The sequence below is a fragment of the Ceratotherium simum genome, chromosome 28 (assembly GCF_057802395.1).
Source record: "Ceratotherium simum simum isolate JZ-2026a chromosome 28, ASM5780239v1, whole genome shotgun sequence".
NCBI lineage: Eukaryota > Metazoa > Chordata > Mammalia > Perissodactyla > Rhinocerotidae > Ceratotherium > Ceratotherium simum.
Window position 1 is genome coordinate 9,242,931 of NC_141927.1, and position 22,961 is coordinate 9,265,891.

At 35.2% G+C, this 22,961-nt stretch overlaps 1 protein-coding gene across 1 annotated transcript in view; it reads right to left on the reverse strand.

The window, feature by feature from the left end:
- Window positions 1-11,624: 11,624 nt before the first annotated feature.
- Window positions 11,625-22,961, reverse strand: part of VEGFC (vascular endothelial growth factor C) — a 107,161-nt gene continuing 95,824 nt past the window's right edge. Inside the window, exons 5-7 of the mRNA XM_087418658.1 lie at window positions 15,681-15,787; window positions 15,059-15,383; window positions 11,625-12,115 (exon numbers count right to left, since the gene is read on the reverse strand). Of these exons, the coding sequence (XP_087274784.1) occupies window positions 12,001-12,115; window positions 15,059-15,383; window positions 15,681-15,787 (547 nt within the window). The 3' untranslated portion in view covers window positions 11,625-12,000. The remainder of the gene's footprint in view (window positions 12,116-15,058; window positions 15,384-15,680; window positions 15,788-22,961) is intronic.

Here is a 22,961-nt window from a genome sequence, read left to right on the forward strand (position 1 = left end):
AATGGTTCGACTCCATAAAATTTAAAAATTTTCATACATAGAGGCAACATAAACTACATTATCAGGCCAATAGCAAACAAAGAAAAAAACATATAGATATATGATTTTCATATATCAGAAAATTCAGAAATTCAGAAATTTCATATTTCAGAAAATCATATATCTGTATGATATTAATAAATCATATAGCTACATATAGATACATAGAAAATTTAAATTTAAATAGTATTATTGTTGAAACTTTTTAAAAAGTTCATACAATTTGATGAGCAACCCAATAAAAATTAACAAAAACTGACTAGGATTGTCACATAAAAATAATTTGTTAATATATGAAAGCATATACTACCTCACTATGGATCAAAAGAATTACAAATTAAAACAATTTAAGACATCTTTTTCACCTACAAATTAGCTGAGATTCTTTTTGTTATTATTTTATTTTTAATTTTTTTGTGTGAGGAAGATCAGCCTTGAGCTAACATCTGATACCAATCCTCCTCTTTTTTTGTTGAGGAAGGTTGGCCCTGAGCTAACATCTGTGCCCATCTTCCTCTACCTTATATGGGATGCTGCCACAGCGTGGCTTTGACAAACAGTGTGTTGGTGCATGCCTGGAATCCAAACCTGTGAACCCCGGGCCACTGAAGAGGAGCGCTCACACTTAACTGCTTGCGCCACCGGGCCAAGCCCTAGCTGAGATTCTTTTAAAGATAATATTAGTTGGAATGAACCTGTGTTCATTGCAGCGTTATTCACAATAGCCAAGACTTGGAAGCAACCTAAGTGCCCATCAAGGGACGAATGGATAAAGAAGCTGTGGTATATATACACAATGGAATACTACTCAGCCATAAGAAACGTTGAAATCCAGCCATTTGTGACAACATGGATGGACATTGAGGGTATAATGCAAAGTGAAATAAGTCAGAGGGAGAAGGTCAAATACCGTATGATTTCCTTCATTAAGTAGTAGATAATAACAACAATAAACAAACACATAGGGACAGAGATTGGATTGGTGGTTACCAGAGGGGAAGGGGGGGAGGGAGGAGGGTGAAAGGGATAATTCGGTACATGTGTGTGGTGATGGGTTGTGATTAGTATTTTGGTGGTGAACATGATGTAATCTATGCAGAAATAGAAGTACAATGATGTACACCTGAAATTTTTACAATGTTATAAACCAATGTTACTGCAATAAACAAAAAATTAAAAAAAAAAAGATAATATTAGTTGGGTTCCTATGAAACCTACAACTCTGTAGAAATTGTAGTGAGAGCACCAAAGGCCACAGTCTTTCCAGAGGGTGATGTTGGGACTATGTATCAAGATCACTAAAAGATTAATACCTTTACAAATAGGCTCTACAAATATGAACTAGCCTAAGGAAATAGAGCTATGACAAAAATGCATAAAGAATTGCAGATAATAAATGTAATAGTAAGGGTGAAAATTATAAGCTAATTAAATAAATATTCAAGTGTAATAGAATCATAGAAATTTTTGTTCAGCTGTAATATTATGCAGTCATGCAAAACTGAAACAGTGTAAAAGAAATGTGTACACAAAAATTAAGTGCTAAATGAATGAAACAAATCTGCATAAATCATGTGACCTCAGTTTGGTATTTTCATGAAAATAGTAAAAAATATACACCATGTAGCATGATTATGTTTGGACAATATAACAGGCCACTGTTATATTTATGTATATATATTTCTGAATTTTCTACTATAAACATGCATTTTTTCTAGAAATATTGCTTTTAAAGAGATAGTAGATAAAATAAACAATAGGTTATCATACATATTTTTAAATAAATGCTTAATTTCATGTAGTCTTGTATCTTCTATCCTGCAAGATAAGTTTGCTCCTCAAAATCCAGAATTTGTGATTTTTTTCTTCTTCTCTTCCTGCTTCTTCCACTCCCACCTTGTACCTACCTAAAGCAAGTACAGACTGATTCTAAACAGAAGGATCTTGTGGAATTTGACTAATCGAATCAATCTTTCTGCAAAAGGGTAAAAAAATATGGATAAAAATGGAATAGATTATCACTTTATGATATTCCTAATTCCAAAACATATACACACACGATGGATGACGTATTGAATCAATGTTGAGCATCCTTTACATGCAAAATCTTCTGTGATGGCCTTTATATACACTGTTGCATTGACCCTGTACAGCAATACCCATGTCAAGGCAGTTTAAGGAAATGAGGCTTAGAGGGCAAATGGTCCTACAACTTTGGAAGAGAGTCAGGATTCAAACTGTGTTCTTCCTACTTCACCAAATGAACTTCTATCAGAATAGCTGATTTTGGTCAATCTGTTCTTTTTTGCATCTCATGTCAACAGAATGAGATATGTGTAACTGACTGCTTGGGAATTATTTAAACATAGTTTAAAAATACTATTATTCCTACATGTAGGTATTTTTCCAAAATGATAAGATCACTTAGAATTTTGGATATCCAGCCAACTCCAAACTTTGAAATGTAGTCTGCAAGGTTTTTGTAATTGCCTAATCAAAATTCGTATGGATGAGCGTCTTGTTTCAAGACCAGCTTATTTCAGGGGCAGGCCTGGTGGGCGCAAGCGGGTAAGTGTGCGTGGTCTGCTGCGGTGGCCTGGGGTTCGCTGGTTTGGATCCCGGGCGCACACCGATGCACAGCTTGTCAGGCCATGCTGTGGCGGCGTCCCATATAAAGTAGAGGAAGATGGGCATGGATGTTAGCCCAGGGCCAGTCTTCCTCAGCAAAAAAAAAGAGGAGGATTGGCATCAGATGTTAGCTCAGAGCTGATCTTCCTCACACACACACACAAAAAAAGAGCAGCTTATTTCCCTAATGTGTGCAGAGTCAGTCATTATAGAATAGTATTATATGGTTACAGTAAAATAAAAGTATCACCTGAAAGTTGAATTTTGTTAATAGCATTTAGGCTTTCTTGGGATTTGTAATATATGGAGGATGGTTTATATCTTTTAACAGAGGTAGAGTCCTGTTTTCCTTTAATTTCCCTGTTAGAATTTTAAATTATATATGCACATAGTCTTTGGTCTGGAGATTTTTATATTTTTATTTTTAAATTATTACCTCCCCTCCTCCAAGCTTTCACAATTCTACACCTTAACCTTTAACCCTTTTTAACAAACTATGCTTTGAACCACATCGACTGAGCCTTCTGGTGTTCATCTTTTAGAAAAGGTACTCCAGATTTCAGTAGATCTCTATAAATTTAATTTTTCTTGAGGAGGGGGAGTGAAAAATTAAATTCAAATCTGCTAGAAATGGATGAGAATTCCCAACATAGCTATTTCTGAGTTATGGTATCTTTTTTCTCCAACAGCTGTGCAGTAGGTTACATCTAATCTTATAAGCAAGTTATATATTAAGGGCAAAGCGTTGCCGCCTTTGTTCGGTTAGAAGCACAGGAACATTATGCATTGCTCAGTGACATTTTCCAGATCATGTTGCCTTTAAAAAATGCAGTAAGAATTTTCTTATTGTTAGTGTTTGACAAGTGCTGATTTACACTGAATTTCTAAGATTTATGAATAAAGTGCTTTTTATTAAAAATGAAGGAAATTCCTACCAAAATGATCTGAGTAATTCTTAATCATGTAGAAATTTGAATACAAAGTTTATTTCCAATCGGATGTCATTCATATTCTGATGCTTTTAGATTATTTTTTTTTACATTTATTTCCTTTTTCTTTCTGTCTGTATTTTTTACAAAGAAATTTTTTTTTAAGTTAAAACTGCCCCTCATTCTCAGAATATTTATCCTGATCTTTCATGGCTAGCCTCCAGTCTTTGTGTGCCTTTCTACATATAAAGGGCAAAGTGGTGGGATTGATATATTTAAAGTACAAAGTTTCATGACCTAATTTGACAAAAAGTATGATTGAATTCCAGAATGTATTACAACATTGTTTCCTACAGTCATAAGTGGTGATAAATTGAGATTCAAAAATTTGATATTTGGCTACATACTGACATTTTCTCGTTTTTGCTCTCTCTGAACTTTGTTAAAATTTGTAAATGAGGCTGAATTTCTGGAACTTTCATCTCGGTTATAAAGAGGATTTGGCATTTGAAACAACCAAAGATTATAGAAATTACCTATCGAGGGCTTATTATGGATCAAGTACAATTCTAAACATAAATATATTTGCCAATTTTGCAACCAACAACCAAGAATTAAAGAACTTCTCTTTGAAATCAAGGACTGTGGCTTTGATTCTTGATCACCGATAGAATTCCCGTGCTGAATGGGGTCATCAGCTTGTATCTTTTGCTTGGAAAATCATTTCTAGATTGCCACAGCTTTTTCCCGAGTTCCTTCTGCCAACTTTAATAACAGTATTGTTAATGTACGAAAGTAGCCAGACAGTTGTTCAATATAAACTCATTACAATGTGAGGAATCTTGACGTTCCAATGATATAGGCAAATAAATTTAAGACCCAAGTTGGGAGCACAATCTAGCTTGTATATACAAGTATTTCATCATTTTTATTTACAGCTCAGTTAGGCTATTTTTCAACTAACTCTCTTAGGTGGAGTTTCAGGTGTAACTTGAAAGTTCTTGTATTCATTATTCTTTCTGCAGATCTTGTTTACTATTCTCTCACACCAGCACCCAACACTATTTAGGTACTCTGCCTTGAAATACTTTCTTCGGTCTCAAAATGTTTGATTCATATTCAAATCTTTCTTGCCAATTAAAATTGGCACATAAAGAGGGGCTGCTATGGGCTGAATTGTGTCTCCTCCAAATTTATAATTCGAAGCCCTAAGCCTCAATGTGACTGCATTTGGAGATGGGACCTTTAGGGAGGTAATTAAGCTTAAATGAGGTCATGATGGTGGGGCTCTGATCCGATAGGGCTGGTGTCCTTATAAGTAGAGGAGGGGACATCAAGAGATCGCATTCCCTCCACACATGCGTGGAGGAAAAGCCATGTGAGGACACAGTGAGAAGTGGCCAAGGGTGGCTGTCTACAAGGAAGAGAGGTCTCACCAGAAACCAAACCTGATAGCACCTTGATCTTAGACTTTAGCCTCCAGAACTGTGAGAAAATAAATATTTGTGGGATTCTGTTATGGCAGCTGACCAGATTAAGACAGGGCAAAGTGTGTTTAAAATGAGCTTACTTCCTACCAGCCTTCTGACAAAAATTAGGCATGTCTAGATGAGGGAGGCTTCTGTTTGTTTGCAGATTCAAAGTCCTTGGTAAAATAACTCTTCGTAAGGAAGAGAGAATCAAGGCATATGAATTTGGTCCAAGAATAATGCCTCGTGGCTGAAGGGGAGGGGTTGGTTATAAATCCAGCCCAGAGGATGCTCCAGCCCAGCTGATGTTGAGTTCTGTTTGTGCTTTGGTCAAGGCTGTAACTGAATTAAAACCTACATGGGTTTTCCCATAACTTCTCTGATTTCAGCATCATATATGCTGGGGCACTTTGCATGCGGTTAAGAACTCTTTCCCTCTCCCGAGGACAGCACAGTGACCTCGCTTGGTGTCAGCAGCATGTTGATTCCCTGGTCGGGGAGAGGCACTTCAATGCTACAGGATTTGGGCACAACTTCAGCCACGGCTGCACCTATGGGAGACGATGGTTTTGGCAGAGACCAAGAGGTTGTAAAAAGTAATTCAATAAGGTAAACGTCATGTTTTAGAGCAGTAATTTGAAAAATGAATTTGCAAAGGGCCTTTATAAAAAATAACCCCCTCCCCCCAATATCTTGACATAAAACAAATAAAAGCAGGGCTGCTCTGGTCAAATGAGCAGTGGAGGTCTGGTGCCCAGCCTAGGACTCTGTGGAACACACGTTGATTATCACCCTAGAAGTGAAAAGAAGATTACACTAACAATTATTTGCCTTGTGTTTTCATATGGACTTTACCACTCCAAAGCCTGTCTCAAGAGAAATCTTTAACAGTTTAGGGTTATAGATGCTTTATCTGTAAAAGTGAGAGGTCGACTCCTATGATTGCTCAAAACTCCTCCTAGGTCTAACTCAAATTCCTGGAATTATCTCAGATGCAGAGAAGAGACTCGATTGTTCAAGATAAGTCTGCAAACTCCAATACCTCTTCAACCTGTTGAAGCCTGAGATTCCCCAGAACACAGAGAATGTGCATACCCACATGATACAGATGCAGGAAGACTTCTCCTCCTATGGTCCTGTAAGGGGAATTGTGATGGCCCCCCAAGTGCGAAAGGGAGAACAGAGCCTGCAATTTCTCACACACAGGGCAAACCAGCCCTATAACTTGTTAGAAAAACAAAAAAGTTACAATAAGATTCTCATGTGATCTGAAATCGCATGCAAAAAACATCTGCTTTAAATACAGAGAAGAAGAAATTCTTTCGTTTCCCTAGGACCTTCTTAAAAGCAATTCACCGTTATATGAACGATTGTGAACGATGCGGCATTCAGAGTGTCCATGTGCACAAGGAAAGATTGAAGTTATTTCATGCCAAATATCTTTTAGTGTTTGACTTCAGACGTTTACTGTTGACAGTTTCAGATAATCGTCGTGGTATTTATCGCATTTACTTAGTAAATACCACAATCCAGTTCCAGAGCTGCTCAACGGACAATATAATTTCACCTTTGCCATTCTTGTTTGCAAATGGAGAATTTATTCCTATGTATTTCAGGAATTTACCACCCCTTCCCTGTCCCTGGCCCCATAGGGCATGAGACATCTTCACTGTTTTCTTAAAATTCTCTTGTGCTTGCTTTTTCTCTCTTATTTCCATTTCTGACCCTTTCTCATTTTTTTCCTGTCTTTCCTTCCTGATTCCACCTTTTCTTCATTTCCTTCCTCCCTGCCTATTTCCTCCCGCTTGTTAGCAATTTCAAATGCAATTCCAAATGCTAGTCTAGGATCCTTTATTTACTCTGTGCTCTATGATGAACATGAGCTTCAGAAATATCAACAAAATTAAGAGACACTGTCTTAAAATGGATATCAGTCTGTCAGTCCAAAGCCTGGGACAGAATGAGAGGAAGCTGGGAGTGTTTGGTCTGACTTACCCGAGTCCTACCTGACTGCTCTATGCTTTCTCCTTTCTGTGATAACATATCATTGAGCAGCAATTGCCAACAATATCATGGAGTAGAAATATCAGAGGATGGGAATAAGGAAAGAAAAAATCAGCAGTTAAAGGTCATTGTTGAAGATGAGTAGGAGATAAAGAGAAAAAGATAGTGCCTTGAAAAAAATAAACTGTCACAGAAAGGAAATATGAAGTATAAAGAATGGGGCATATTAGAGGATTATTGGTTACACATTAGGAAGGGCTCAGTGAAGTCTCCATGGACATTGTACTGAAGAAAAGATTGTTTTTACTCTGAATGAACATGTCGGCTACATAGGTATATTTTTGGAGATGTAACAATATTCTCAAAAAAGAATTTCTACTGGATTTAAATATATACATTTGAATACAAGGAAAATTAATTTTTAAAAAGATTAAGAATATATGCAGCTGTCTTAAATGATTAAAAAATTCCACATTTAACAACACATTACCAATATTGTTATAAAGTAGTATGTGTTGAATATAAATGAAAATTTTTTTCTCCTTTTAAAAATATTTATAAATTTTATTTATAAAATTAAGTATTTCTGATTGAGACAATTTCGAATTCTTTCTTATCCAACTAGTCATTATTTAGTGGATTTAGAAGAAGTTTTTATTGGTGTCTCACAATCATTTCTGTCAAATTGCAACAGTTATTGCTGTCTGTGTGGACAGCCGTGTCTCATCAAGCCTGATAAATAATCAGCCCTGGTGAGTGTGTCCATAGGCAGCATAAAGCATTTTGACCTCTGTACTTATAATATGTAGATGCCAGATCCTGATGGGGCAGGCCCCATACCTAATCAAATCCTATCAGAATGCCACATGGTAACAGCATTAAAAGTTAATTTTTGCTTCAACGGCCTTGCCTGGATGAAATACAATATATGTGCGTCGGACTGAGGTTTGGAAGCAGTGCATGAGAAGTTTGCTTTCTTGTGAAAGTTGCTTGGTTTTGTTTTTTCACAATATTTACTTTTTCCAACAGTTGAAAGAAATTTTCCAGTCTCCATGTGGGACCACCTTTGATAGGATTTCAATGCTTTGAGCTATCTAAATTTGTTAGAATTTAAGAAGTAGACTTTTAAGGGAGACAGATTTTTCATTTATAATTTCTGACATGAAACATTTTTAACAGATTAATATTTCCTCTTAATGGAATCTCTAATCTCAAGAATGTGGCTTCCCTGAAGTTCTTAAAAATGTTCTGTGTTTTTTTTCCCCCCTCTGTATTTAGTTTAGTAACAAACTTTGTAACTTCAGAGGTGGGACTTGATACACAATTTTAATTCAACTCACTCCTTTCACAGATTAAGAAATTGAGACTCAGAGGGTTTTGGTGATTTGCTCAGTGACACAGCAGAAAAGTCAACATTAAAAATCTGCTTTATAATTCCCAATCCAGTGTTCCTTCTGTTAGAGTATGCTTTCTTAAGCAATGAGTTGTGGCTATGGAACAGAGAGAAAAGAGCATGTGAAACATTGGTTTTAAAATATTTTTCAAACCATCGAACCCCATTTACACCTCCACAAGGTAACAGTTATTCCTCACTTAAAAAATATCCAATAAACTAAGAACTCAAACATGAACAGATAAACTAGTAACTACTTTATAAAGTATGTGTCATTGACTTCCTTAAAAAGTTCTCTGGGCATACTATATGCATTTTAAAATACAATAATTGGATGTATTTAGAACTTTCTAGAATTCATCTATATAAAAATCAGACATGTCAATGCTCTCTCTTCTACTGTAGCAGAGTGAAATGCTATTTTTATGTCATTCTCATTTTCAGTTCAAAAGGTAATGTCCCTAAAAAGCATCCTTTGAAAAATCTGCTAACGAAAGCTCAGATCTTGGGGGACAGCGTAGTAATGTGGATAATGTGTGGGCTGAGAGACCTCTGCTCGGCCCTTCGCTTCAGCACTTCCTAGGCAGGTGATCACGGGAACTTAACCATGTAAGGAGTTTCATCAACTTTGGCAATATGCTACAACTGCTGTAACATGAACCCTCTCACCTGTGTGTCTGCTTTTTTTCTCTCACTTATTGAGTAAAATTCCTTCAGAGCGGGGTAGCCCCAGAGAAAGCCTCGACTGCATGGAGGTAAGTGTGTGACCTTTTCCCCTTCTTTAAAGAAGCCTACTTTGGGTATGCCAATGAATGTACCTTACAGTCACCACTCAAACTTCTGTTTTGAGTAGTATGGATTTGAAGGCCAAAGGTTATTTTTAGAAATTTTAGTAATGGAATGTGTTTTACTCAGGCAGTTAGCAAATGTCAAAACTCCTTTCCAAAAAAGAAGAAAATCTGGAAGCTAATTCTTATTCCATTGCTCACCAAAATATTTTTTCCTTGTGTCTTTTAAACTGAGTTTACAGTATTAGGTTTCTAGACATAAAATTCTGTTTATAAACTTTCCAAGGTTTGGGTATATTAACTGTTGCTGCAAGCTTCCAGTATTTTCTCATCTTTATCCTTTAGATTGAGTGGAATGGTATCTCAAGACTCTTGCAGAGTTTGTGAACATTGTCACTGTAGTTTTTAGCTTTTTGCTGAATCATAGTTGCTAAATTTTATTATGTAGCATTATCTCTGGTCCATCTTCTTAACTGGCACCACAAAATCTCAGTTATTTTAGTTATTTTAGTGTAGTGAAGTAAGATTTTTATGGTCCACATAAAATCATTTGCAAGTATCTTTGGCAATGTATTGCCTTGGTCCATGTTACTCTCGCTTTTGATCAAAATTATTACATCTCCAGGGACAAATTAAATGCTATTTTTCTGGCATGCTTCATGCTTTAATTTTTGGTCTAGTGATTTTTTGGCTTACTCATATATTCTGAGAAACTAATTGTCAACACATAGTTTGGATTTTTTTTAAGCTGATAATTTCTAACAGTCGTCGTATCAGGTTCTAATATTCTTTACATGGCCTTGGGGGCTTGTTAGAAACTTAGAATAGATTTTTTCCTAAATTAGCTAAAAAATTAATATATTTTAAAAGTATAAAACTAAAACTGATTGACCAGATTGACATAACAGGTTACCTCATGTTTGTTTGCTTACCTTCATGGCTCAAAAGTGGTGAACAATGATTGAATTGAATCTTAGCTGGATTTCATAGATGGTGACCATTATGCACTAGGAATCGTGCCTCTCTATCACGTGGAAAGATGTTATTTATTTTGATTCCACTTTTCCTTTTGCAGTCATCCCTGAATTTGTTCTCGTGGAGAAATTTTGATAAAGCTGTAGCTGTTGTCAAACTTATTTATCTTTTACTTTTGTCTTATTTATTTATTTATTTATTTATTTTGCTGTTCTCAAGTTTGAAAATTACCCAGACCTTAGCTGGTACACAGAATGTACAATGCATATATTTTCTGCCTAAAGGCTTCAGAGTCAGCTTTACTAAAAAACAGGAAGATGGTCCATAAATATGTAATGAGAGAATTTCAGAAGATACTTTTTTCCCCCAAGACATGAAAAATCTTACTTTGTGAACTACATGTTAAGGTTGTGCAGAGCACTTAATTGGAACTCAGCAAACGTTGCATGTAACATTGTTTTAAAAGTCAGTATTGAAAACACTCGGGATACTTTTAGGGCATCAACCTTCTAATTAAATATTTTTGAAGGAAACAAATTATTTTATAGCAAAACATATAGATACTAATATTTTGTGTTGTACTGAGTATTCACATACCATTTAAAAATGATTTTGTTATATTAAATTTGCAAGCTTTAAGAGACTTATTACACAACTCTATAGAATTTTTCCCTCCTTTCAGGACTAATTATTTTTCTGTATTTGCTAGTAGCTCTGTCATACAAGCAAATAATCAATTCTCTGTCAACAAGAAAACAGTTATTTGGTTGTATTTATGCAGGCAAAATATTTGTTCCCAGAGAAAAGTACTTTAGTGTGATGCCTTTTTAAAAATAAAACAAGCACTTCAATTATGTGACTGAAATGTTCCCTTTTTAACATATATGAGCATTTAAATGTTATTTCCAGTTTATTTTATACATGTTAGATTAGGAGCATTTAAGCTCACAAAAAGTATTTTAGCTGGTCAGAAGAAATTAACTATTTGGAAAAGATTCTTTTTTAAAGGCATTTTAATACATTCTGAGGGCTATTATACCAAGTAAAGAGACGAATGCTCCCAGTGCACTGAATAACTTTCAATGCCATGGAAATGCTAAGCAGAATATCTTGTAAGATGATATGATCTATACTGATTCATTTGGTTATAAATTCAGAAGTATCCTGTGCTAAAATGTTTGTAATCATTAAATACATTAAGAGATGAATTTAAATAAAATGTAACAGCAACTGTTATCTATCTGCAACTGTTTTTATAGGATCACACTTTTTTTGTAGCAATCGACATCTGACATCTTGTTAGAGAAAAAGGGCAGGGGGAGATGAATGTTTTCATAATATCAAGTTTTGCATATTGTGTAAGATGGTAATGGACTGAACTTACCAGCTTATAATACAATTTTCATTTTATTTTAAACATATTTTGCATGATATAAAAATATTGATCACAGTGAGCTTTACCAATTGTTATTGCTATAAAAAATGAAGGCAGAAACAATATTTTTAGTGGAAATAAATTATATAGTCATTTTTTTTTTTTAATCACAAGACAAAAACCTCGGCTGTTTGGTCATTGGGAGAAAACCAGTCTTTGAAAGGTTTTTTGCAGACACGCTCCACTCCGTTTCTGTCAAGTTGTCCACGTGGTTTAGGAAACATTGACTTTGTCTTTGTTAGCCATGGTTCCACAAAGGTCTCTCTGTTCAAAGACAGTTCTAACGTGGCAACATAGTTTTCCATGATAGAAAAATGACACGCTGAAAAATAGTACAATCTTAGTTCATATGTGATATTTTCCAATATGAAGGGACACAGCGACAGACTTCTTCACTGAATGAAAATCCCTGCTCACAATGCTTCAGTCGATTTGTACATGGTCTTCTGTAACAACTAGGAAAACGAAGAGGAACACACTTTTGTTAAAGATCAAGGTGATGAATTCATTATGCTACAAACGTTAGCTTTGTGTTTTGCTAAACTTCAAATTAGAACAAGGTTGCTCATTTTGTCACAAAATTGTTCTCAGGTTTATACATTGTTAAAGTTTGTGCTTAGAATTACAAAATTTAAGAGGAATGGAAAAGCCTAAAAACCAGTCTTGCTTGCTGATATAACACACGGGAGAAGGAGATGTCATAAACGTTAGTTCTTTTGAAGTGCTCTCTGCTTTGTGGATGAAAGTAATATAAAACAGAAATTTTCAACAGGAATATTTAAGGTCTGCCGATGTAGTGTGATCATATAAGCATGGCAGAATTCACAAGAGTCTGGAACTTGTATGGAACCCAGAGGTTGAAGCGATTAAACCCAGCCATTTTGGCAGGACTGTGATCTTCAGCGAGGAGCCCCACCCTCCCTCTTTTTCTCTGCTGGGCAGGCAGCTGGCTGCGTGATGGCGACTCACTCTCCTTCTCCACCTGGGTTCCACGTGAAACCAATGAGGTCTAGGGGAAGGGAGGGAGAGGGACAATACTCACTGTGGCGGAGGGTTGGGGGGGGTCCCTCTCCTCCTAGCCTAGACTTCCAGTTTCTAGTAGTGGTGAAAGGACAAATGACCAGAAAGCCAATAACATCAGCAGCCCTGTTGCTTCAATGAATGAGAAGTATCTGTGAAGAACTTTCTGGAGCATGAATATGCCTAACATATGGGGATGTGAATGGGGGTACATGGAAAAATGCAAGGTGACCTGACATGGAAATCGAAGTGCACTACAGAAAAACTACCAATGTGATTTTGAAATTTCATTTCTGTTGCTCTAGAAAGGAAAGCATATCTAGTTAAAATGTTATTGTTTTTACTTCTAAATACAAATGCATTAATATAAGACCACTGGTACTGTTTTACTAAAAAGATACAATTCTCAATGATCAATGAAAGCTGATGATTAAGGCAGTGGACCAAAGAATATATACTTTGCCTACCATACGTTTGGAATAAATATTAAGAGAAAATGAGGAGTATACATACTTTCAAAATATTAAATTCTCTTTTTTTTGCTTCAATATATACATAAAACCTGAAATTATACACCCAGAAAAATGAATACAGGGAGAGTTTCAGTAAATAGAAAGCATTTATGAAACAATGTATGCTGTTAGGAGAAATACGATGATAGAAATCTTTCTACTAATTTAATATATGAATTCTGTAGAAAAATATGATGGCTGGTTAGTCTAATGTAAACATAAAAATTTCAGGTTTTTCAATATATACTAGATTCACTCAGAAGGATTTAATATACAAAATAGTTTAATGATCTTTAATAAGATTTAGTATCTATATTTTGCATTTTTGAAATATCCTTTTCATAATTAGAGTAGGAATGTACACATCAAATTGGAATACAGTTATTGCTCAAAATGTCCTAAAGAGGAAACAAAAGGATTCTTTTAAGGTATTCAGAAATAATGCAAGAAAAAAATGTCATCAATGAGATACCTAGATGCACTGAAGTTTCCTCATGCAGTAGCTAAAAAGTTAGTGTGGATGGATCATCAGAAATATAAATGGAAATGGGAGGACAAATCTCTTGAGAATCAAAAAGAAGGACACTATTTATGGAGGAAAAAAGTAATGAAGGACAGTAACGAGGATACTAAATTGTAAATGAATGAAATATAAGTTTTAAGTCATGTGAATAATCATTGTTGAAAAGGGCATTATCATCATCTTTGACGAGCGGGTGGAGGAAGAGCACCCACTGAAGGTGACGAAGAACAAATGGTCTGAAAACTAAAGGACGACCAGGAAGGTCCAATGTTGTCAGCCAAAAAAAGAGAGGCGAGCTTAAAGAAAGGCTACAGAAAGGACAAATTACATAAAGACCAAATTGGATTTGGCAGTTAAGAGTCTCCTGTTACCTTAAACAGAACTCTATCATGGATTTCTAGGCATAAACCACATGACAGTTGGTTGAGTAAATGAGAGATGAAAGAGATCAACACAAACACCAAATGCCTGTTCTTGGAGCAACTTTGCAGCGAAGGACAGAGCTTGGTTGCTAATGGACACTCAGCAACACAGTTAAGACGCTAAAAAAATAGAAGAAATTTGGGAACTTTTATAAATCGAAGGGAAAGGATAATAGAGTTGGAGACATTAAAGGTATGGAAGAGAGAAGGCATGACTGGTGGCGCGATGTTGAAGGAAAGTGGGAGGAAATGTCAAAAGCACAGATCTGGCTTAAACAGTAGACCACCTTATTCTTAGACTATAGGGCAAGAAGTTCAGGGATTAACACTGAAAGTGTTTGAGTCCAATAGCCTCATTTGTTTCTTGGTGAAGAAGAGAGCAAAATCAAGGTTTAAGGACTAAGTCTTGGAGTAACCTTTAACAGCATACTAATTTCCCTAATTCCATTAACTACTTAGCTTAGATATTTTCATTTCTAGATACAAGTCTATAGTAAATGGTACTATCCTATCCTTTTTAAATTTTGCACAAAATTTTCTGCGCTTAGTTGTCCTAAATTCCATCAGATGGCATCATAATTTTGGGTAGGGGCAGGAGTGCATTGCCTGGTGTATTTTGAATATGCTCCACACGTGACTGTCCTACTCATCTGCCTTCCAACTCGTGTTGAGCACCACTTCCTCAGCCTCTAGGACAATGGTTTAGAGTGCATTCTCAGCTTGGAACTTGTTTTGGTTCCCAGGGTTCCTGTCTTGCTTTTTGCGAGCAAACACAGTCTCACGAAAGTTTACCATTGGTTGAAAAATATCAGAATTCGTCTTCTAGAACTTACTGGTCTCATTCTAACAAGCAACTGCTATTTTGGTTGAGAAAACTATTTCCAGTAAGAGAAATAAATACTATTTATGAAGATTGCTTACCTGCATGTTTGATGTTGAAACTTCTTTCCTTTTAAGAGGCATTTCTGTGCATTTTCTGTACATTCACAGGCACATTTCCCAGGGTTAAGGGGTTGATGTCGTGGGCAGGTCCTTTTACATACGCATTGGCACGTGTTTTCATCAAATTCCCTGTTGGCCCCACATGAGGTGGGGAAAAGTTTGTTTTTACAGACACACTGGCATGAGTTTCTGTCTAGTTCTTTGTGGGGTCCACAGCTGGAAGGTCGGAGCCCCGCTTTGCAGACACATTGACAGGTCTCTTCATCCAGCTCCTTGTTGGGTCCACAGATGTCATGGAATCCGTCTGTAGAGTGTAGACAAACATGGTCAGAATATCGTTATTGTACCTTACTTGGCTCTGAGTGTGATATGAAACAATTAAAAGCATCTTCCTTTTTATGATTTTCATTAAAGGATTGTACACAAATATGAGTATCTTCCTTTCCAAAGAAGTTCAAAATAATATCAATATGATATTTTGTTGTAACTTATTTCAAAGGCTGATGACTCGAATATGGTACACGTGATTTTAATATTAAAATATTTGTTAATCAAAATAGAGACCCTTGGCATTTAGTCTTTTAAACATCACTGTGCTTACCATCTCCAGCATCAGAGGAAAAAATAAAATCTTGCTGAGCCAGGCATCTGCAGAGGTGATTATCCCACATATAATTTGTGGGGCAGGTCTTGTTTGCAGCCTGGCACCTTTGAGAGAGACAAACAGGTTAAGCAATAGTATAACTGGTACAAAGAAGGGATTATCTCTTTTCTTACATATGTACCAATACATGCTTGTAAAAAAGCTTTAAAATAATGTAAGAATATATGAAATGAAACATGAAAATTCCCTCTCAAACTACACCCACACAAGAGTGCTGTCAAATTCTAATTCCCAAGGTGACCACTGTTAGTGATATGGTCTTAGACCATCTAGACTTTTATCTTTTTAAGACAAATACATTTATTTGTATAATCATATAGTGTTTTAGTTTTTGCAAAAATGAGATAAAGCCTTTTATATTACTCTGAAAATTACTTTTTCCACTAAACAATATATTATGGACATCTTTATATGTCATTTCATAAAGTTCTGCTCCATTATTTTTAGTGGCTGCACCATAGTCTGGTCCACGTAGTACGTACTATTAGTTATTTTATTAATCTCCTATTAGTAGCTATTAAAGTTGCTTCCCATTTTTGGCTTTTTCAAACAATTCTACTGGAAATATCCTTAAACACGTACCTTTACTGACTTATTTCTGAAGCACAGATGCCCATAACTGTAAAGTGTCCATAATACAAAATTCCCACTCTACACTCCACTAGAAAGGTATCAAAGACCATGTCTGTTGTTCTTGTTCTAGTTTTTCCTTCCTTCCATCTCATTTGTTTTAGTAAAAATTATCCACATATGGGCTTCAGTCCACTACACCCGCTGCTCCTTTGACACTCCAATTGTCCCACCGTTGGCTAACTGGGACCCCTTCACATTGGCACCTGTAGGACATGACCCCTTTAGTTTGACAGCTTCTCGGCCCTCTGGGATGAACGGATGTCACAAGCTCATTTTGCCCATTTTCTCCTCCACACCCAGAATCAGCCATTCCTTCAAGGGTCCCTAATTCTCTTTGTCGGAAAATGGCATTTTCCATTTAGGATTAGGTGTGTTCCGTACCATCAGATTACATTACTTCTAGACCTTTTCATGGGCAGAAACTGCAGAAAATGCAGGTGTATCCCATAGAACGTCTCCCTAGTTAATGTTTACCCATTAGGATTCTTGGATTTTAATATCCCTAACTTACAGAATATATAGAAACCTCTCACCACCTCATTTTTCAGCTGATGTTGGTGTAGGGAAATATTTACTTACACCCTTCACATTCAATACAGTCTTGTAAACAACATTAAGTGATGGAAGAGTGTTGAGTTACATTCCAAATTGGTAGAGCATAACAATCACGTGTAGACATCTTAAAAAGTGCCCAGAGTGTTAACAAACAGGCCTTGTGCTTCGGATGTCGCTAAGAAAAGTTCCACAGAGTCGTACTCAGTGTGATGATGCACGAAACACCTTTCTTTTAAAAATAGCCCGATGCCTCTTAGAGCACCACGGGGAGGAATTTTTGAACAGAAGCATCAGCGCAACTGCATCTTGTAACCATTTCTTCCTTCATCTTGACCACATCTTCTGAGGATTTATTAGAACTTTCCTGTCCAGCAGTCTCTAGAGCACCTCCAAGACACAGAGAATCTCTATTCTTTCCTTTCAATGTGATAGTTTGCCTAAAACCGCCCCTTGACCTACATCCAGGCCATCACCATTTGCCAACGGCGAGGACCACTTTATCCTCCGCCTCCCCGCTTCCTAACTTTCTTCAGGGTCATATTTCCTTTAGCTTGGGGAAAAAGTCTATTATGGGAACTTTCTTGAATTTATTTTATTTTTGGTTTTTCAACAAGTTTTTGATTGCTGTATGTTATTTGCTATATCATATAGTAAGCTAATAATTTCTCATACAACATGCAAACAGTCCATGTTACCAGGTAGAAGGCAACCACGTGTTAACAACCATAATAATTGCCAGATGATCAAGGAAACAATGTTTGAGCATTTTAGATCCTATAAAGAGAGTATGTTACTTTTCTACAGGTATTATTGTCTTTAAATTACTTCATAGAAAATTAGTTTTGTTTGGGTTTTACCTACAATGCTTTATAATTTTTCCCATTTAAAACAATCAAAAATATGCTTGCAATTTATATTTTTGGAAATAAATTATCTTAAGCAAAAGATATCTGTACATATTTTTAGGAAAAAGAAAAACAGTTCATAGTGCTGTTTTCAAATCCCATTTAACATTACTGGGGTTTGAAATTTATTTTGACTTCAAACTAATAACTTCCATTAAAATCTTGGTTTCTAACAATCTTAAATATATTTATTATATTAATATATTTGCTTTATTCTGCATACACTATATGTTTTTTTCTTTTTAATTTTGTCTTTTGAAAATGTAAAACATGCATGTAATTATCAGAGTTAAAATTATGAGAAAATGTATATTCAGAGAAGTTCATTCTGATACATATCCACAGCACTGCTGTTCCTTTTCTTAGCTTTTGGTTTATGTCTTCAGTGTTTCTTTTTGCAAATAAAAGAAAATATGTATGTATGTAGGTATATATTTTCTCTTATTCTGTTACACAGAGGATAGCATCCCTTACATACTATTCTAAATCTTGCTTCTTCACTTAACAGTATTTCTTAGAGAACATTATATCTTCCTAATAATTTCAGGTATTTCCAAGAGCAAGTCTCTACTCATTACATATTTTTGTCATAATTTTCTTGGTTAATCATGAATATACATTGTTCCGCATAAAATTTAGACAGTATTTATCAATTTTCCAAAATAATATCATCGCTTTTTAATTTATCTCCTATCCAAAACTTTAGTGTCCTTCCAACAAATAAGATGCACTTGTGTTTAGTTATAGACCAGTAATACAATTAATCCTGGCCGAATGAAACTCCCACCACCCTCCTATAAATGAAGGCAAATCCATTTTGGCTACATTGCCTCAATGCTGACCTATATGTGGTTTAGTAACACTCCCACGTTGGTGTCAGGTGGGCACAGTGTGTGGGGGTCACAGCAGAAAGACAGCTTTCGTTTTGCCAACAAGCGGTTTATACTGCCATTACCTGAGCCAATGTTCTTCCAGCTGACAAAACACATATCTAAGCTTTTTAAATGGTACAAAGATGTATCAAGAATAATCTCCATCACTAGCCTAAGTGAGATTGGTGAACAATGAGATTTTCAACTGCAAGAATATGCGTTAATGTGTCTGTGCTTAAGTTTAAATACGTATACAAAATTATTCATCTTAAATAGGCATGAAAAGAAAACAATTTCTGATCATGTAGTGAGGAAAAATATAGAGTTTTCTTTCTTCTTTTTTTTAAATTTTTTGTTTATTGCAGTAACATTGGTTTATAACATTGTATAAATTTCAGGTGTACATCATTATACTTCTATTTCTGCATAGAGTTTTCTTTCTAATATTTCAACATCTTCAAAAATACAAATTCAAAAGTATGGACTGTGTGTAGAAACAAATGTAGGAACAAATTTAGGAATATATTTCTGGAAATGTCATACAAAATAACAAAATCTCTAGTTTTATAGAATTAAATAATGATTTCATATAATCTGGCTACACTAACTCAGTAGCCTTTGCACATTCATGTTGAATAAAAATGTGGTCTTCAGAGTAACACTTTTAATTATGTTGTACCTGAAAGTTTTGTGCCAACATAAACTTTATATTACCGACTAATTATGGTTTTCTCAAAGTGAGCTAAATATTTTAATTTCTAATATTCTTAAAACTTAACTTAAATTTCTAGAAAAATATGACATTAGAAGATTTCTCAAAAATAAGAAACCACTACTCATCGATGTTAACACATATTTCAAGGTTGAAATTTGAAATCCTGCTAGATACCATTTAATTAAAGAAACATATATTTGGGTAGAATGCATTTTCATAATTACCAAATGAAGTTTCCTTCTCTACAAGTAAGTAGAAATTCTTAGCATTTAAAGCTTCTCATGTGAAAAAAATAGGAGGCACAATTTCCAAAATATTGTTATGTTAGAATGAAAGGAAATGTTTTCATGGTGGATAGAAAATGTAGCACAATGTACTTATCTCCTACATATTTTAATCTCCAAAACATTTGTACCCTATTGAAATTTCTCTTCAAGTAATGAATATTAACATGCATAAGCATATTTAAAAATTTTATAAATTAGTAATTTTGTATACTGTATTTATAAAACATATTGATTCAAAGACACATTTTGTCTGCAAAGCAAAGCAGAAGATTGTGCAATTATTTGTAAAGCAGATCTATTTTGAGAATCATATGTAAATAAACTTCCCTATTTTTCCTTTCCCACTCCCACATACACACAAACACAACCACAATCTTGCTTATAACTTGTATAAAAGATAAAGATGCTTTTCTAAGAATGATTTCATTAATTCTTTCAAAACTTCACTGGACTGGTTTGGTAGCTATTGCTTTTTGCTAGTTAAAACCAGAGGACAAAATTTGAAGGGTATATGTGTTACAGAACAACAGATTTAATGATTAAAATCAATCTTATTTTGCCATTTATCTCTCTTTTGAAATTTGAAAGAATTAATATGCTCCAAATATGTTCTGTTCTATTGAATTCTACATATTGGGTAATAATTACTAGCTCTTCTACTTTGAACATTGTGGTAGGCTACTTTGTGCATACTATTTTTTGGATCCTTACATCTTGTCTACTTTTTGGCACTGGAGTTTTTATATACTTGGAAATTCCCTGACTCCCCAAATCCATATTCTAGGAACTAGACACACTACCAGCTTTTGTTTGGCATTAGTTAGAACTGAGCTGGAATGTTATTCTTTTCTGAAGAACTATAATCTTTGTAATGTATTTCTAATGGAAAAAAAATTAACTGCATCTTGGTTTATATTAAACTACCATTGATCTACCTTACTAAATATCTCTTCAAATATTTCATAGATCATTCAAAATGAATGCTAACCTTAACTGAAAACAAATTCAACTTTTGGCACTCAATGACTTTTTTAAAAAGCAAATTCTTTCTATGGAGATGAACTGTGCTGTTAATCAGTTACTCTCATTGGCAGCTCTTTTAATAAGGTATCTTCACAACAACCCAACAGATTAAAATTCTACCGGCCATGTGGCACCTATAGTCCACAGTCGTGGTCTTCAAATAGCTATGCTATGCTAAGTCTTGTTACATGTGGAACGTGATGCAGTAACATTAGTTGGCAAGCACACACTATGAGCTCTCACAGGCTCCTGCCGAGCATCTTCGTATCATTCCATGGGATATCCAATAACATGCTCTGTATCCCATGAAGAAAACAAATAAGGGGAACTCCAACCACATTAATAATTTTGATAAGTATCAAAACAGGGTTTTGATTTCCTAAATGCCAACTGTTGATGTCACCTGAACTTCTCCCACTACGATTAGCATCACTCAAACCTGTGTTTATATTATGGGAGAATATCAGTCCAGACCCTTTTTGCTCAAGATTGCTGTTGGAATAGCAGCTGAAAGGGCAGCTATATTCTTTCATTATCAGAGCCATAGAACCCTGGGTAAAATGTTTCAACAGTTTTATTCCAAAAGTCTTTGCATTGTTGTGTTCATCTTGAGTTCATCATGCATGCCCCTTGAATACACTTGACTATCTACACAGATACTGATTTGCTTATATTTTTGCAAGAGTGGTTAATATTGAATGGAAAGTGGTTACATAAAAATGGCCTTTATATTCAATGTTATTAAGTAACTTCTTCAGTACTATGAACAGAAATCAGAATTATATTCATTTTAAGGCTCTATATAAATTGTCTAAAATAAAAAGGAACATGTTTAACAGAAATATATCTAGATAAAATCCATATACTTACCTTCCCTTGTATTGATTTTCATTGATTTCATACTAATTTGTACTTATGTCTGTTTATGCTACTCTTTGCTTATGTTCCATTAGTCTACTGACTGGAAGAATGGTAGACGGAGTTGGGGTTTGTTAGGACATAAAAGGAATAGATGGTAATTAGGACTGATTAATGAAAATCCCATGGTTTTAACAATTTTTTGAGATTTAATAATTGAAAGGCTAATAAAATAGTTGCATTAATATAAAAAAGCGGGCTTATAAATCTAATCTTTCACTTTTTGTGTGAATATAAATGATTGTTTTAAAGCAGTAATCTGCCATATATAAAAGTTCAGCCACTGTATGAGCCTTGGATATAAAACACAAGTCACAATGTGTGGTCACCAATTGGCTGGCCGAGGACAGGACTGCTTGTTTTTGAGTTGGATGACTACCAGAACTGGGCATAGCAGCAAAGGAGGAGGGTAGGATAAGTCTAAAAGCCTGTGTTCCCCTCTCCCTGTTTTTTGGATTTGCTTGTATATACAAGGTTGAGAGAAGCATGGCAGGTTGAAACAATGAAAATCTAGTAGTTACTGTTATTGATCAGCTTGTCAGTTTTTATTTCTATATTTAATTGGAACTAAGAGAATTAGAACAGAGAATCAATAAAGGTAAGTAACAGTAATTCAGTAAACATGTCCTTCAACAACAGCCACTGGTGGTGTTATCTCATCACAGCCACACTTCATTAACAGAAAAGAAAAAGGCATTAGAGTGTTCATATGACATCAAAATGACAGGTTGATGGCAGGGGTTGGGGGAAGGAGGCAGGCCTGAATAGGTGGAGCACAGGGGATTTGAGGGCCCATGAAACATTCTCTATGATACTAGATAATATATGTGGATACATGTCATTATACATCTGTCAAAATCCATACAATGTACAACAAAAAGATCCCAATGTAAACCATGGATTTTAGTTAGTAATGTATCAACATTGGTTCATCAGTTGTAACAAATGCACCACTCTAATGCAAGGTGTCAATAATAGGGCATGAGGGTGAGAGGGTATATGGGAACTCTGTATTTTCTGCTCAGTTTTTCTGTAAACCTAAAACTGCTAAAAAAAAGAAAGTCTATTAAAAATTTTTAGAGAATGACTGGCAGATTTGGTCTAACAATATGGACATTTATTAAAAATAATCATCAATGTGTTTTGGTTGAACTTGACATTAAGCTTCACAAAATCTCTGATCTAATAGCTCCCACCTCTGGGTAACATTACAAACACAACCTCAGTGTGGAGAATGTGCGGATGGAATCTTCTTGGCCATATACATTTTGCTGCAATTTCTACCAGTGAATCAGCAAACCACAGGAATG